This window comes from Opisthocomus hoazin, chromosome 20, assembly GCF_030867145.1.
Source record: "Opisthocomus hoazin isolate bOpiHoa1 chromosome 20, bOpiHoa1.hap1, whole genome shotgun sequence".
Lineage (NCBI taxonomy): Eukaryota > Metazoa > Chordata > Aves > Opisthocomiformes > Opisthocomidae > Opisthocomus > Opisthocomus hoazin.
The window spans coordinates 8,177,916-8,194,042 of NC_134433.1; the positions used below are offsets into that span (position 1 = coordinate 8,177,916).

General features: G+C 46.4%; 1 protein-coding gene across 3 annotated transcripts in view; it reads right to left on the bottom strand.

Moving 5' to 3' along the window:
* The window catches only part of CLIP2 (CAP-Gly domain containing linker protein 2), an 80,647-nt gene that overhangs the window by 17,838 nt on the left and 46,682 nt on the right, over window positions 1-16,127 (bottom strand). For 2 of the 3 annotated variants that reach the window (XM_075440113.1, XM_075440112.1), the window contains exons 4-9: window positions 14,744-14,868; window positions 10,134-10,347; window positions 8,965-9,162; window positions 7,700-7,803; window positions 5,073-5,133; window positions 559-663 (exon numbers count right to left, since the gene is read on the bottom strand). In XM_075440113.1, coding sequence (XP_075296228.1) covers window positions 559-663; window positions 5,073-5,133; window positions 7,700-7,803; window positions 8,965-9,162; window positions 10,134-10,347; window positions 14,744-14,868 — 807 coding nt within the window. The remainder of the gene's footprint in view (window positions 1-558; window positions 664-5,072; window positions 5,134-7,699; window positions 7,804-8,964; window positions 9,163-10,133; window positions 10,348-14,743; window positions 14,869-16,127) is intronic. The other variant, XM_075440115.1, reaches the window with a different exon arrangement.

Below are 16,127 nucleotides of genomic sequence, written 5' to 3' on the forward strand. Positions count from 1 at the left end.
CCCTTTCCACATCTTGCTGCTTTTAGGATCAGGTGTGTTGCTCATCTGGGCAGCCTGTCCTGTTTCAGGCATGGCCAAGGATCAGAGCTGGTCCACGTGCACTCACCAGCATCTTCCATTTCAGATGGCAGCTCCCATAGCTGGAGGGGGGACAAAGGGAACACTGACTGCAGTGTTATGTGCTGTTACAGCCTGGGGGAGCCTCGAGGCAGAATGAATTGTGCAGGGTGCAGGTATTATTCGGGCATGTTAATTGAATGATGAATTGTGAAGATCTCGTGTGTCAAATGGTGGCATGGGGCAGAGAAGCAAACTCAATCTGAGAAACAAATCCCCACACAAGAAGCAAAGCTAGAAATCACATCGTACTACCATTTCCAGGAGAGAAAGCAAAGAAAAAAAAAAAAACAAACAAAATATCAGGGCAGCCTAAATTTAAGCCAAAACCAATCAATCCCACAACCCCCAAAAAAACGAAACCCAAAGCAAGGCATCATGAGCATCAACGCAGGGGGCAAGCGCGCTGTTCTGCAGGCAGGGCAAGTGGGGGTCGATTACCCTGGTGTCCTCTAATTCTCTGAGGAGTTTTTCAGCCTGTGCCTTCTCAAACAGCAGGCTCTGCTCGAGCTCCCGTATTCGGGCATGCTCCAACTGCGTCTGAGTCTGGTCACACACAGAGAAAAAGAAGAACAGCGGAGACGGGAAAAGGGGAAGGGGTGGCAGAGAGAGAGAGAAAGAGAGGGAGAGAGAAGGCTGCAACATCATCTTCAGTGTACAAGACAAGGAAAGGCAGTTCACAACAGGAGAAGAATAAAGATCAAAACAAGCAGGAAAAATCCAACCAAACAGAAAATGGTCACTACGGGATTTTACATGGTATTCGTAGAAAATGGAATCTGTGATGGGAAAACCTCTCTCTGCATTAGAAAGTTGCTTCGGTGTTTTCCTGCAACAAGACTATGCTGAAGACACTTCCTAAAAAGCAAAGCTCCCACCGCTGCAGACCACCAGTATAAGACCCTTGCACCACCCATGAGAATGCAAAGGCCTTGCAATGATTCTCCACCTGTCTCCTCAGGAAGAATCACAAGGTAAATTGAAAAGAGTTGGAAGTTCCCATCCCCTTTTTGCTCTGGAGACAGCTTGAACCCTGTACCAGGTGGGGAAACAAAAAGCAGGTCATACTGTACACAGCATGTTGCTAGAACCAAAAATACATGGCACTGAAATAAAGTCAAGGAAATTTAGATCCCAAACTGTTCTATAAATCAGTGTTATAGGTTTAAATAGGGCTGCTATTAATTACCAAGTGATTTTTGCACACGAAGACTAACAGCCTTGTACACAAAACAGAACTGTTTGTCTGTTTTGTTGTTGCTTTTTTGTTTTTTAAAAAGCAGAGTAAACTAAGCACAAGCAGTTTCTGTAACCTGGCAAATCCAGGAGCATTGACTGGGAGCATTGCTTTGCTGCCCTTCACTTTTGAAGCAGAAGTACCATATAGCTGCACTTGGTGGCAAACCTCAGGACTCCACAACGACCACTCTAATATCATGTATAACTTCCCATAAATACAAGAGGAGAGGAGACATGGGAAAATGCATGCAGACTCTGGCCTTCGCATTTTTTTAGCTTACAAAACCAACATCTTCCTCTGAATTAAACTGGACCTACCAAAAACCACACAAACCTGATCAGAACTTTTTTTTCTTAACCCCCATTTTCTGCCCTTCATTTTCCATATAATTGTTTGTTCCCCCCCTCTTTCTATTGGAATCAGTTTTAGTGATTTTCTGCCCTTTCCTACAATAAAGCAAGTTTTGGTTAGTTGTGTACAAAGGATGGAAACCGAAGTTTGTAAAAATCCATTTCTCTCATAGTTTGGAAGGCATCATCCATGTATTGAGGTCAAGATCTCAATTGCCAGATACATTCAGACTGCTCTGTATTTCATGTGGTCTATTTGATCCCTGAAGTAGGAAAAAAGGATGTGGTCTCACAAACCCAATCATTATCAAGACCCCCAAATAATACCACTGAAGTCCAAACGTTGGCTGCATGCAACCTAGTAAGAAAAACAAAAGAATTTAATTTTGTACAGAGTGGTTTTCCCTGCTCTCTGTGAGGACGAAAAATCATGTCTCAAGATGGAGCTCCAGGCTTGATTTTACTTACTGGGATAATTATTCCATTGACACTAATGAATTTTCCTCAATTTACACTAACTCAAAATCCCCAACTGAAACTTCAGCAACACAAACTTTTGACATTACCTTAACTGGTGGCAGCATGTCAGATATTGGCTACCTGAAGATGCTGACCTACTACAAAATTCATCTCTGAATCTCTCAAAGAAACTTTCTCAAGACTCCCGAGGTTGATAGTCAAGTTCCAAGCCAAGCTTGCTCAGTATCTACCAAATCTACTATGTTCCAAGTCTGGAAAAACACATGAAAACAGGAAAAATAATCAGGGAAGAAATTTCGATCAACTGTTTTACAGTCCTTCACTGTAGCTTCATTTAAGATTCACATCAAGTCTCGTGTTCTTTCTTATTTGATGCAAATTGCTTCGCTTAGCCAGTATGACTCAGAGCCTCAAATCCACAGTTTTTCCTGTGCTGTGAGGAAGTTCAGATTTGAATTTTAGACTTACTTCTTGCTATTAGCCTTAAAGTACTACTCATGAACCACAAACTGACCTCCCTCTGGTGTTCAAGGAATGAGGTAGATTCCAGAAGATGAGCATGAAACAGTTCCTTGAAGAGGTTAGTATTTCCTATAACAACAGTCTTTCACCATAAGAAGCCTTTCTTAAAAGGTTCTGTTATCCTGCAATTGCTTTTCACCTCTGAAGCACTATATAGCATCAGCATTGCCAACTAGGATCAAAAATGGGTTGAATTCACAACTACATTTCAAGGCTAAATTCGCAATCCTCCTTCTCTATCAGAGGTCCAAAAACTGGATCCGCATCTCCAGGCTTCAGACACGCCGATTTCTTTGGCCATATCACTTCTAGGGATGCTGCTTGCCATGCTCAACACCTGAGAGTCCCAGCCTTGTTCAAAAACTATATGATATTATGAGAAATACCATGTGGATGAGCCTAGCCCTTCAGCAGAAACCTAAATCCAGGGACCGCAGAGGACAAAATCTTTTCTTACCATCACGTCTGTTACTGGCTGTTAAGTGCAAGATAAACATTCTTCTCCGAGTACTCAGAAGAGGGCTGCTGGTGTTAAGAGGACTGCAAGACCAGAGGAGGGGAGACAGCTGTCACCAGGTTTTGCTTGTGGTATTCAGGTGGCTAGTTGAGCTCTAGCTAGGGATGCGAAGGGCTGTGCTAGCAGCCACTGGTTGAATTCATTGTGATTTTACATGAAGAATACCAGGGACAGCCATTTCCCAGGAAATATACTGCAGCAAGAGGAGCACATATCCTCCGACTCCCAATGAGAGATTTTTTCTTTAAGTGAATTACTTGCTTCTGGAAATCCTAACTGTCTCCACAACAAAGCAGGAAGGTGAGAATTAACTCCAGTGGGTCAATCATTCCGTCTGAGCACCCAAATCAGACAAGGCAGAATGTTAAAACTGACCACGGCAAAGCCCTCTGACAGTGTCTGTGCTGTCCCTGGTGTTGGACCCATGGGGGAATATCCCAGTTCTCTGGATTGCAGGAAACCAAGCTGCTCCATGACTCTTCCCTAAGAAGTTGTTTGTTCTTCTGTACAGACGAACATGGAGTGGGGACAGGACCCTTGCAGCCTGCAAGATGCTGGTCACACGTCCATTGCAAAGCGACTCCTTCCCAGCCCAAATGAAAATCAGATCTATCCTCAGTTTGGGACCTGCAGTTATAGGAGCACTTGTGTCACAGCAGCTTACCACCTTGCTAAAACGTAGTGGCTTTTATTTTTAAATATATCTAAATATACCTGCTAGCTAACCCTGGTCCCATTGCCATTACTCCACAGCCAGGCTTAAACACTTATGGCTTACACAGGGACAATTCACTGCTCTCAAAGGGAGTGACGGATCAATCGCCCTTCTCTAAAGCACTGGTGAAACCTATCAGCTAAGCTCAGGAATCAACAGAAACCTGATTTTGCACCCACACACTAGGCAGAAACTGCACTTGCTGTCCGTTAGCAAAGGTCTGCTATCAGTGCATTGCTGATTTATACCCTGTCAAACATATTACTCTGCTCCAGCTTCTGGACAAAGAGGAGAGGTTTATGCCAAGACGGTCAAAGCCATAGCAACATACTCCATTGCCTAGTTTTCCCATTTTCTTGGGCTTTTATTGATATGACTGACAGTGAAGCACACAAGCAGCTCCCTTGAAATTTCTGGCTGTTACCAACCTAGTGCTCTAGCTAAAGATAAAAGAAAGTCCCAATTTACACATGTAGAGCAGAGCCTTGCTCTCACAAAAACATTTTTTTTGCCTTTTTTCCCCACACAGAAAAGCCTCCCACTCAAGGGCAAGCTCCCAATGCCACTTCCAGTTTGTACAACGTTCACCACAGCAGCATTGCTCTGAGCAACTGCCCTTCCCAATGACAGGGTATCCTAGCGCCCAACCCCACGCTCCCGGGCAGAGGACTCCACACGAGGACACTGCAGATCAAACGATACGCGGCTTTTCGGCTGGAACAGAACAGCATCTGACTGGGAGACTGTGCGTGCCCATTAGCTGCTAGTAACAGGACACCGCAGGGACAGTGACTGAGCAGCCAATTCATTTCTACAGTGGAAAAACATATGTTGAAATGTATTCAGACAGTCAGATTGTAACATGGCTTGGCAACTCGTAGCGACATTTAAAGCCAGGCTGGCTGAATGTGATTTATTCTAGGCAGCTCCTAGTGTTATTAGTCACTGGGCAGCATACCAAAGACCAATCTTCACAGTTCATACCACAGCATTTCCAGCAGGTCCAAAGCCATCAATAAAGAAAAAATATTGTTTAGAGTTGAGCAAAAGATGGAAGAAACGACTCCAGTGAGGCCGCACATGCAATTTCAGGTTTTGACCCCACATTTTGCTAAGGGTGTTAGGAATTACCTCCAGATCCCCCTTCGTGATGGATTCCTCCTCCACACGGAACTGCAAGTCCTCCACTTTCCTGGGGAGGGGAAAAGACACAAAGAGCGATCAGTAACATCCAGATCAACACCGTATTTCTAAGCAGCCATTGCACGTGGGCCTCCCCTGCACAACCGAAGTCTGAAAGGAAAGGGATACAGGCAACCTTTGTGTACAAACATCTCAGCAGAAGCTAAACAGCAGACCCACCGAGGGAGACAGCTCATAAGCAAGCTTTCCACATAGCAAACATTTGCCTTCTTGCAAGATAGACGCTCACAGACATGCTGCTTCTGCTGCACCACCTCCCACCAAGCACAACTATCGTTCACTGGCACTGGGATCCCGAAAACATCAAAACCATGACCATGTTTCACTGGCTTACCTCGATCTCGTTATCCTGCATTTAAGCACTGGGCAATCCCTGTACCAAATGCACAGGGTCCATACAAAATATTCCAAGGGAATCAGAGCCTCTGCGTCCTTGGCAGAGTGTGGGCAATGCTTCATGTTTCCACAATATGGAACTGGTGAGCTACCCTGGCAGAAAAGCCTTCACCAGAGCTTGTATACGACAGTCATGCATAAATGCACATAAAACCACATGCACAAACGCAGACGTGCCTAGAACTCTTTTGCCAAGTCTGAAGAGAAAATCCAGTAACAATACAAAATAATTCAATTTCCTGCTAAACTCAGTCCTCTTTGTTCTCTTTACTGATTTAAAAAAATGGCAATAATGAGGATGCTGAGCTGGTAGCCAGATGTAAGGACTCCGATTCCATTACAGATAAAAATAGCCACAAGTGTATATATCTAACTTCATAAACAAGCTTTCTTGTCTAAATCTCCTCTAATTAGAGGAGGCATCTGTTGATATTTAGGAAAGAACTCAGCTGTCTTGGGTTAAAGGGCCTCCTGGAGCTGGGAAAGCGATCTGCCTACCAGGAGAACGGGGAGACTTATGCACAAAAGAACAATTCGTCCTCAAGAGGGGCATCATTCAACTGAATTTAACACTGTTTGCAGTCACTTAATACACAGAAATATCTTTCTATTCCCACTGAAGAGTTTAATTATCTACATGGAGCAACTGGACGCCAAGAATGACAAGCAGATCTTTACTCTTATCCAGAGAGGAAACGTATGCATCATCATGTATGACATGGATGTGGCCTCTGGGATGTGGGGAGATGGTGAATCACGCTACAGAAGGCTGTACTCCAGTTTGACTTCCCTTCCTCCAAAGGAACGTCCTTCCGATCCGCACATCACAAATAGAGGGGAAAGAAGTGGTCTTTAGCAAAGCCAGGTTGTACAGAAAGGTTAGGGGTCTGGGATGGCCCAACCCACACAGTTCTGCTGACCATCATCCAATATTGTTCTATATTGTATCTTTAGCCAAGAACATCTGCAGGCAAGGCTTTGTCACTGTCCACACCCTTGCCATGAGTCAATCCCACCTTTACCGAGTAATGCCATTTTACAGTGACACAGCTGAGTTTGGTCAGGGTACCAAACCTCTGAGTAACTGATGTTCCTGGAGCCTTTCTTCCCTTCAGGCGAACAATGCTGCTTCTCCCTGTTTTGTGTTGGGAACTGAAGAACAGGGAAGGTGGCTCAAAACCCTCAATAATTTCACTGCCCAGCAGGAGACCAAGACTATTTGGCCTTCTACTGGCAATGGCAGATCAACAGTTGGCTACCACTGTACTGTCAGTGCAACATGTGCCATGGCCAAATGCTCCTGGACACGCAAGCAGCCTGTCAAATATTTATCAGGGTCATCACAGAAGCGCCAGCACTTCAAGTCCTAACCAGGAATGGAAACTGATGGTGTCTTTTTTTCTTAAGTGCTACACGCATTTGGCAGGAAAGTGAGTCCTTTCATAAAGCTCCTTCTGACACCAAAACAGAGCTGCTACTGTCCCAAGTATGAGCGGTCCTGGCTGGCGGTTTGTCTTCTGCCTTTCAACTGCATTGCAACAAGGGGGCAGGTTCAGCTCAGCATTTTAAAAAACCCAAGACTGCTCACATCACATATATTAGCTTGCTGTAACCCCACCGAATGACATAGGATCGAGTCTCCTCTAAGAGCCGCAAGACATAGGAATGTACAAGACTAATTGGAAATACTTCACTGGTCAGTTGTGATCGGCAGCAGTTTGTCAGCAAACGGAGGCAGTTACAGTACTGGACACCCAACTCTGGACAAAAGTCACATCAGATATGCAACTGCAGCAAAATTGTTCCAAATCTCCCATTATTGAAGCAGCACGCCCCTCCCCTACATGCAGGCACGTCGCAGTGGCCAGGAGAGAGGAACGCAGCACATTTCAAGTCATAGAATCATAGAATGGTTTGGGTATGAAGGGACCTTGAAGATCATCTGGTTCCAAACCCCCTGCCATGAGCAGGGACATCTTCCACCAGCCCAGGTTGCTCAGAGCTCCATCCAACCTGGCCTTGAACACTTCCAGGGAGGGGGCAGCCACAGAAGACATCCAAAAATGGCTTTCCCAGCCACTTTCGTCTTCTTAGATCCAATGAACGATGTTCTCAGGTAAAAGGCTCACCTCCCCCACACCCATCCACTCCTGCTTTACCTCCTCTCCTCTTCCAGCTGGTTCAACAGCTCGATCTTCTCCTTCTGCATCCCATCCACCAGGGCTCGTGCTCGCTGGAGGTTTCCTTCTGCCTCCGTGACGTACTGCAGAAAAAAAACAGCCCAAGCCACAAAAGTTAACAATGTTTGAAGTATAGAGTTGTTTAAAAAAGCATCAGAACAAGAGAACAGAAGGTTTTGATGACCTGTTTCAAAGGATGCTAGTGTAAGAAGGTAGATTATCCACAAAGGCCAGCATGTAGGCATCAAAAAACAAAAACCTGCTCAGTCTCCAGCAGCTGTGAATTTGATCCATGCTTCTGTGCCTCTCTGACTTGAACCCTTTGGAGAATCCAGCTCTGACTAAGAGTTACAGCACTTAGTCTGAACAGTTTTGAAATCTTGTCTGAGGTTACCAGGAGCAATTCAGCCCTGGTCATGAAGCAAGAGGGACATTTCAGACTTGTGTTAATTCATTTATTACTGGTAATTACTGGAAAATATGATACACAAGGAAGATGTCAGCCTACAGTTGATTTGCCAATTTCTCTTGTATTTCTGACAGGCAGGTGTGGCCCACCACACAAAGATACACAGTGCCATCCCTGCTCCCTAGTAGCTGACTGGGATTTACAAACACGAGCAAGGAATTTAGGGCAACAGTAGGCATTGCAGAGCCACATATTGACAAACAGCACAAACGCAACTCCTCTCTATAAGCATTCAAGTGCATAAAATATAATTTGTACAAATGCTTGTGCAAAAAAAGCTAATATGATCAGTCTGTTTTCCTTACAGATCTCTTGACTTTATTAATGTGATAAAAACATCCTCTCTTGGTAGAAAAGCAGTGACATATGAACCAAGCTGATGTTCTCAGCAGCGTCTGATAGCACCAAAAAAACACTGCAATGCAGTCAGAGCCCAGGCCAGACTGAGGAGCTAAGGGGAACAAGTTTGCCCTCTACTTGCATTTCAACATTCAAATGTATTGATCCACCAGGCACAAACTATCTACTGTCTTTTTCTGGCACAGCCCTTTATCTGCTCCTGGCTTGGGGCAGAGAGCGCACATGTGACACTGGCAAGAGCAGAGAAACAGCCTCAGCTCAACCTACCATGCAGGAAGCCGTCTCCACATAAAAGCCAGAAATTCAGAGCCCATGTTTCAGATCAGGAAGTTATATAGGGGTAACGTTATGGTCTGAAACTTTCAGAGGATGACAGACATTTGAGTGCTAGTGATAAAGCCACATCACCTCCTACCTGCTCGTGTTGGGCCTTCATGATGGCAATCTCTTTCTCCACCTCACAGATGTGGCTGGTGGCTTTGGCAACCTCAGCCCGTTCCAGGTCACGCTCTGCCAGCAGCTGTTCGATGTGCTGCTGCTTCTCCTTCAGTGCCTCCTGGAGAGCTGTGGTTCCAGAGATTTTTCGGGCGTACCGAGAAGAGGTCTCTGTCAGCTGGAAGAAAGTTCAAAAGAGACAGGGGTAAAGCTATGTCCTTCCCAGACTAGACTAGCTTAAAGTCGCCTGTTAAATCTGTAATGCAGCACACCTAATGATTATTTATTAGGCTGTACAGAGCTGCAGTTCCAGCTCTGAACCTTACAGATGGGGTTAACAAGTCTGCAAAGCATCTAGACACTGCTCACAAGCTCAGCTGCTCTTCTACACTGCCATGAAAGGACCATTTCCCAAAGGACAGGACGTGGGGTGGAACTGGGTTGGGAAAGATTATCATGTATTGTAATGTCTGCCTTCTTTAACGTATTTTACTGATGACCTGCACTGGTGCAGTCCTGAACAGTGAGCTCAGCTGGGAGGACTGATGTCAACTGGAGACTGGTATGGGCTACCCGGATCCGCTCCCAGCAATGGACACTGCACTCTCATCCCCAGCCAAGATGACTGCAGGGGCTATGCAGCACTAGGGCAGCGTTGGAGCTTTTAATAATATTGCTGCCTGCTCTGGTGTCCACCTCCTTGAGTACCTGCCAAAGCATAAGGCATGTGATCCAGGACGGCGTCACCCCTCCGCAGTAAAACGCAGTCATTGTAGGAGCTTTTATAGCTGTTCAGTACAGCAGCACGCTGCTACGCAACCACGCGGGACAAGAAGCGACGGCATTTTTCTGCAGGGATCCTATACAAAACCTGCTCCTGACAGTGGAGCTGAGATTCGTCCCATTGCAAACAGCAGTGCAGGCTCTTTAATGGTCACAATTGCTCCGTGTCTTTTATGACTCTTGTGTCCGTGGAGGGAGTCCTGTTGTAAGGCGGGTAACAGTATCCCACGCTCCACTTCCCTCCCCTCACCTCACCGACGGTGAAGGAGCAGCTGCTGAAACAAAACCCCAACCCTCCCACTGTGTAGAGCCAGGTCACAGAAGCAGTGGATCGAGGCTGCACAGTCTGTGAACAGAGCCACTTACCAGCCCACTGCGGCTGGGCCTGCCCCCAACAGACGATGCCACCGAGCTGACGGAGCTGATGGAGGAGCTGCTGGGGCTGTGGGTTAAGGCAGACACTCCCATGGCCATTCGTTTGCTCTTCTTTGCCTTGGCAGGGCTAGTTGATGGGAACCCGATCCGGATCACCTTGTGGATGGGAGCAAAGAGGCCGAACTTGGGAGGGCACTGAAAATACCTGTGATACAGGAGAGGCACCAAGTCAGCAGTGTTAGAGCATCCATCTCACCCAAGCCTCGCAGAATGGCATTGCTAAGCAACGCACAACCCCGGCCCTCAGCTCATCTCTTGGTGCATTGCTGTGACATTGTTTGCTGTGAGGAAACAGCTGGGTTATTCTCCTTTCCTGCCACTTTTGAGTAGTGGCAATCTCCATATTTTCATCTGCAGTGTTTAAGCAGGGAAACCCAAGATAATTGTCACGCACTACTTGCTGTGCACTTTGATGAGAAGCCAGGAAAGACCCATCTGGTAGCCTGGATAGCACAAAGAGCCCAGTACATGAGCACAGTGAGAGCACGTGCACTCGTCCCCAACACCTGCATGTGTCCTCTACCCTGCTTTGCAAGAAAGACGTAGTAAAGCGTGTCAAATAAAAAGATCTGAATCACACAGCTCTGTATGAATGTTCTATAGGGTGAAAATCTTTCCTATCAAAACAGAAGGGAAAATGGCAGCTCCTAACTTTGAAGCTAAAAATACAATTACAGCAAATTCCAGTGTGTGCCATCTCCTCTGGGTGGCAGAGAAACTGGTTCCCACACAAACAAACTTAGAAAGAAGCAAGCATAAAAAAGGGAGGATCAGATAATTACAGTGCAAGTTCTCTTCCACAACTGCAGTGAGCCCGATGATTATGTCTCTCTGGAGCCCTCTTTCAGAATACAAATGAGCCAAAACCCACAGCGTCAAACCCTGGGAACCCCTTCAGAGCTTTGGCTAACCAGCTCCAGCCAGGGTTTATCTGCAGCTGGCCAGCTGCACTGCAGCAAGCAAAACCAGATCATCTCCAGGCGCCGCATCCCCTTGTTTCAAGGGAGCAGCCTGCACAGAAAACTGCCTCCTTTAAGAGATCTTTCTCAAAGGCTTTGTAGCAAGGTTAGGGGAAAATGCTGGGCCATATAACAGTTTGTCCTATGTTAACATAAAATAAAGGTCCTAATGAATAAATGATACAAGTCCAGCTTTGCTAGCACAAGTCCTATCTCTCCAGATGTGAGCAGCTGCTTCTCCAATTCCCTTTTAAGTGCTGGCAGCCACAGGGCTGTGTCGCAGGCAGACCTCTGTGTGTCTGGGAGGCCAGAGAACAGCCTGATCTGCAGCCAGACAAGAAAGTGATTCATTTTCAAACATCTGCTCAAGCCTATTTTTTCTATGACGATCTTCAAAAAAAAAAAAAAAAAAACACCCACCACCATCCAAAACCAACCCTCTACAACCCAAAATCACTTAGCCCCCTCTGCCTGCTGCCAACACGGGCTCTCGGGTTTGGAAAACCACCGATACCACAGGCTGACCTTGCTGCAGAACAGGGACCCAACGAAGAAAATCAGTCTGACCTCTTGCAAACCAGTCAAAACCCTGCTCAGCATCATTTCTCAAGCAGGCACAGGAGGACCAACAGCACGGCACAGCCCTTTGCCCAGGTCTGAGCATAGACTGGCACTTGTGGCTGTACAGCAATGCCAAAGGCTAAGCCTCTCAAAATCGCCCTGACAGCTCTTTACAAGCCCAAACTTGCATCACTCTGTCTGCTCATTTTCTTTCGGTCCAGACTGGAAGTGATTGCAATTAACTTCTACAGTTCAGAAGCAGGAATCGGGTCCAGAATACTGGGCAGGGGAAAAAAAAAAAAAAAGAAAAAAAAATCATTCTGTTTGAAAACCAAAGGCTGCTCTCACTGAGTGCTAAGAAGCTCTATACCCACGTTACAGAAAAGAAACAGGGAACAAAAGTGGCATTGTGATAGCAGTGCAAACTGCAGGTGGGAAACAGCAAGGAAAGTTTTGAAATAGGTAGGAAAATCTTCAGTGTCCAAGGCCTGTAGCTGAGATGTTTCAGGCTATGCAAAAGCAAAGGCATGAGCAGTGCAGTGGGCAAAAGCTCCCATAGGAACAGAGGCAGAGAAGGAAGAACAGAAAAATCAGCAAGTAAAGGTTAATATACTAGAGACGAGTAAGTGGAACTTGCTTGGCTTTGTGGATAAAAAAAACCCCAAAAATCCCCACACCAGCATCTCTCTAGTCTCCTCTGTGGACAGGAAAGCCGATGCAGCAAACCCCTCAGTGTCCCAGCAGCACCCATCTGATGTACGGAGCGGGGCTCACCACAGTGATAACCTTCTCCTCTTGGGCACTGCTACTGAACCACAGCCTGCAGGCAGCCTCCACTGGAGAACCACAAGCTGCTCAGGAAACCCTGGCCCTTCACCCTTCCCTTGATCCAGACCTGGATGCCCTTCCTGAACCTGCAGGAGAATCAGAGTGACCCTCCTCCAACTCCAGGTCATCACCACCGGCTCAGCCGGAGAACCTGCAGCAGCAAAGATGGTGACAGTCCTTCGCTCGCTTGTTTGCCCACACACCTGCTCTCCCACTTTCACCAGCCTCCACTGCCTCGAGTTGTTTCTCTGGACCCAATTCTCCTGCCATAGCCGACAGCAAGCAATGGCCTCGTGGCAGGCAGGCCAAGGATGCTCACTAGATGGCAACCACCAGCAAAGCAGAGACTTCAAAGCCCTGGGCGGGCTCTACCCAGATGGATTCTGGCAGGACAAGCTCAAGGCAGGATCAGGAACCCCATGTGACAGTGGCAAAGATGGGGAAGACTGTCCGAGGAGTGCCTGCATGCACGGAGGGAGTCAGTTTTACTGTGTTGGCTTCTCCTCCAAAACCCTGCTGTTGAAATCTGCACATACTGTAAGGAAACTAGAAGGCTGGGTGAAAGCTCAAAGGACAAACAGGGACAATGGTGCAAATCAGAAAAGCCCTTCAGCTGCAGAGTCCACATGTGCCACTGCTGTATTAGCTAGTGACGATTACTGCTAGAAGATCTACAACATCAGCCTGGACACAAGGGGCAAAGATGCCTTACAGACTTCCCTCAATCTCCCCTGTTTAATCCAAACCTCTTATTTCGCTCCTGCTCCCCCATCCCTGCTGCAGAGCTCAATTTTTCCTGCTCTTGATAAAGTGTGAAGCAAAAGTGAAGCCTTGCAGACAGGGCACATACCATAACAACCTCAGCCAAGGTGGAGCACTTGGGTGTTCAAAGCACAGCAACAGAGGTGTGAGGATGCGAGGCAGCGAGAGCACCCTTACACTCACCTCTGCCTCCCACACCTTCCACATGCACAGAGACAAGAAATCACTTCTGAGTACACTGAAGATTCAGCTTCAAGGTAATTTGGAGTGTATGGTAAAGCAAGCAGTGACTTGGACTCACTCCATGACTTGTTCTCTACCATCCTGGTTCTTTTCTTTTGGCGGCCATCTGCTGCCAATCATTTACTCCTTTCTTGTCCTGACATTGAACAAGGCAGCATTTCTCTAATTTTAAATGAAAAGACAAGGCTGCTGGACAAAATGAGGCTGACTCAACACAAGAAACCTTTATTACAGAACCTGAGATCTAACAAGGGAGGAACTCTCAGCTCCTCAGTTTCAAAGCTAAATATCACCTCTAATGCAAGAGTCCCTTAAGCAGCTCCAAGATTTCAACAGTATTTCCCACTAATGGAACTTGTGAAGGACAAGGAATCACTTCCACCTGTATTTGAAGCAGGGTCAAAGTGCTGCTGTGTAACTCAGATCTGAACGCCCCCAAGCTCAAGATTTGAGGCTGGAAATCGTTCCATTCTCTAACTCCCACGTGAACAGAAATAGCTTTCCAGCAAGCCTGCAAGATGTCCCTGCCTAGTTTTACAGATACTAACAAGGGCTTTTTTTAAAAAGGAAAATAGAGGAGGTGCCTATGTGGTCAGAGGTGGTAAGATCAATCAGCATCTAGCTGTCACACTACAGAAATAGCATCAGGACAGACAACGACCAACAATTGTTCTTTCAGATCTCTGGAAATCTGTCCCCAGAAAGAACAGAACAAGCAACATTAAGCTGAGGAAAAAAGAGAGTAAAATCTTTATCTTCTATAGTTCTGACAGGGTGAATTATAGACATAGTGCAAGAAGTAAGTTTATGAAGGGACTGTGTGGTAGAAAGCAGAGCTAATACGATCACAGAATCAATTTGTAGCAAAAACTAAATCCCACTATAAGTCACCTTCTCTCCCTACTCTCCTCTGTTTCCTGAAGCGACTCAGGTTACTTCTTTACAAATCTTACCTGATCCTGCTTTAAAACGCTCCAGCAATGAGGTTTCTATTGATCTCCCTCCAAAGCTATCCCAAAGCTTAAAAGACTCAAAACTGAACTCTTCCTCCCAACCCACACCGTCCAACCCAACACAGCTGCACACAGCCCCAATTCTTCCCAGGTCCAAACGGTGTTCACTCCCCGCTGCCCGACGAGGTGCGTAGGACCCAACATGCCCCAGGCCGGGTTTGGAAGCACACAGCACCTTGTACCAGCAACCGCCCCGTCGTTCTTCCCCAGGGGTTCATCCAGCTCCACACCACACCACTCTCCTTTGGCAAAATCCGTCTCTCCCACGTAGCGCACAACTCCCGTCTTCGTCCCACCAACCTGTCGGAGATAAGATGCCAAGGATTAGAGACGGTGGCACTGCCACAGGGGGACTAAAGCTGGGACAGTTGAGGGGAGCAAGAGGGGAAGAAACAAAAAAAGACATTAGTATTTTCTGTCTCAGATATAACGAAAGCAGAACAGGTAGTGTTCATATCAAGCTCTCCTAGCACTAAAGATGTCTCTCCAATAACTACAAGCAAGCTGGCAAACTCCCACTTTCAGACCTTGCCTGCCTGGAAGATGTCAGAACAAATATAACAAAAACATGTTTCAAGGTGTCAACCAACTGCACAAAGTTACTTGTGAGGCCATGGAGGAGTTTAAGCCCTCCAAGCGTAGCTTACACTAGCCTTCTGTAAGGAATAAAGATCTGCACTAACAGGGTTTTGGTCCCGTCGTCTTTCAGCCAGCAGTTCTGAGCAATACTGGGACAGGACACCAAAGGGACAAGCTGACCCAGGAAGGCACCCGTCAACTCTTCAGCTTGCCCCCATGCAGGGTTTGCTAGGACGAAGCGAACAGCCCTCCCAGCAAACCTCTCCAAATAGAGGCCTTTTGTACAGAAAAACCCCTCTGCTTTTAACTCCACAACCCACACCAATTCACAGCGCCAGCGTGCGGCAAGGGAAAGGGTCTCGTCTCACTGCTAGCCTTCCGTCTCCACGGAGAAATCCGAACAAATCACACCTTTGCCTCCCGTATGTACACTGAAAGCACTCAGCGTGCTGAGTAGGCTCTAGGAGAGCATCAGCCAGGAATGTATGAAGCTGCGTTCTGATCACTGCTACGAGAGCACTTCTCACCGAGCGGCAGCTGCCTCTGCCTTTGCACGAGCAGTTCCTACTTAGATACTCGCGCTGAGAAAAGAAAGATGGAAAAGTAGGAGGGGGGGTCTCAAGGTTCATGTTTCAAGTAAATCAGCATATGATTTAAACTTTTTTTAGCCTATCTCTGCTAAAGCGTAAGTTCAAGGAAGAAAGCTTAAAAAAAAGATTAAAACTAGATTTGCAGCTTTATCTTGAATGACTTGCAGTTATTAATTATCTTCATGCTAAATTTTACAAGAACGGGTATCAGAGTAATATTCTCCTACAGAAAACAGTGATAGCTGAATCCAGAAATCTCCAGTTTTGTGTATTTTGGGGTAGGAACGTTACAGATTTACCAATTCTGAAACCCTAAAAATTCCAAAAATTGCTTATGCAAAGGAGAAAGAGTTTTCCCACCCTAAAAACAACCACACCTGAACGGACTAG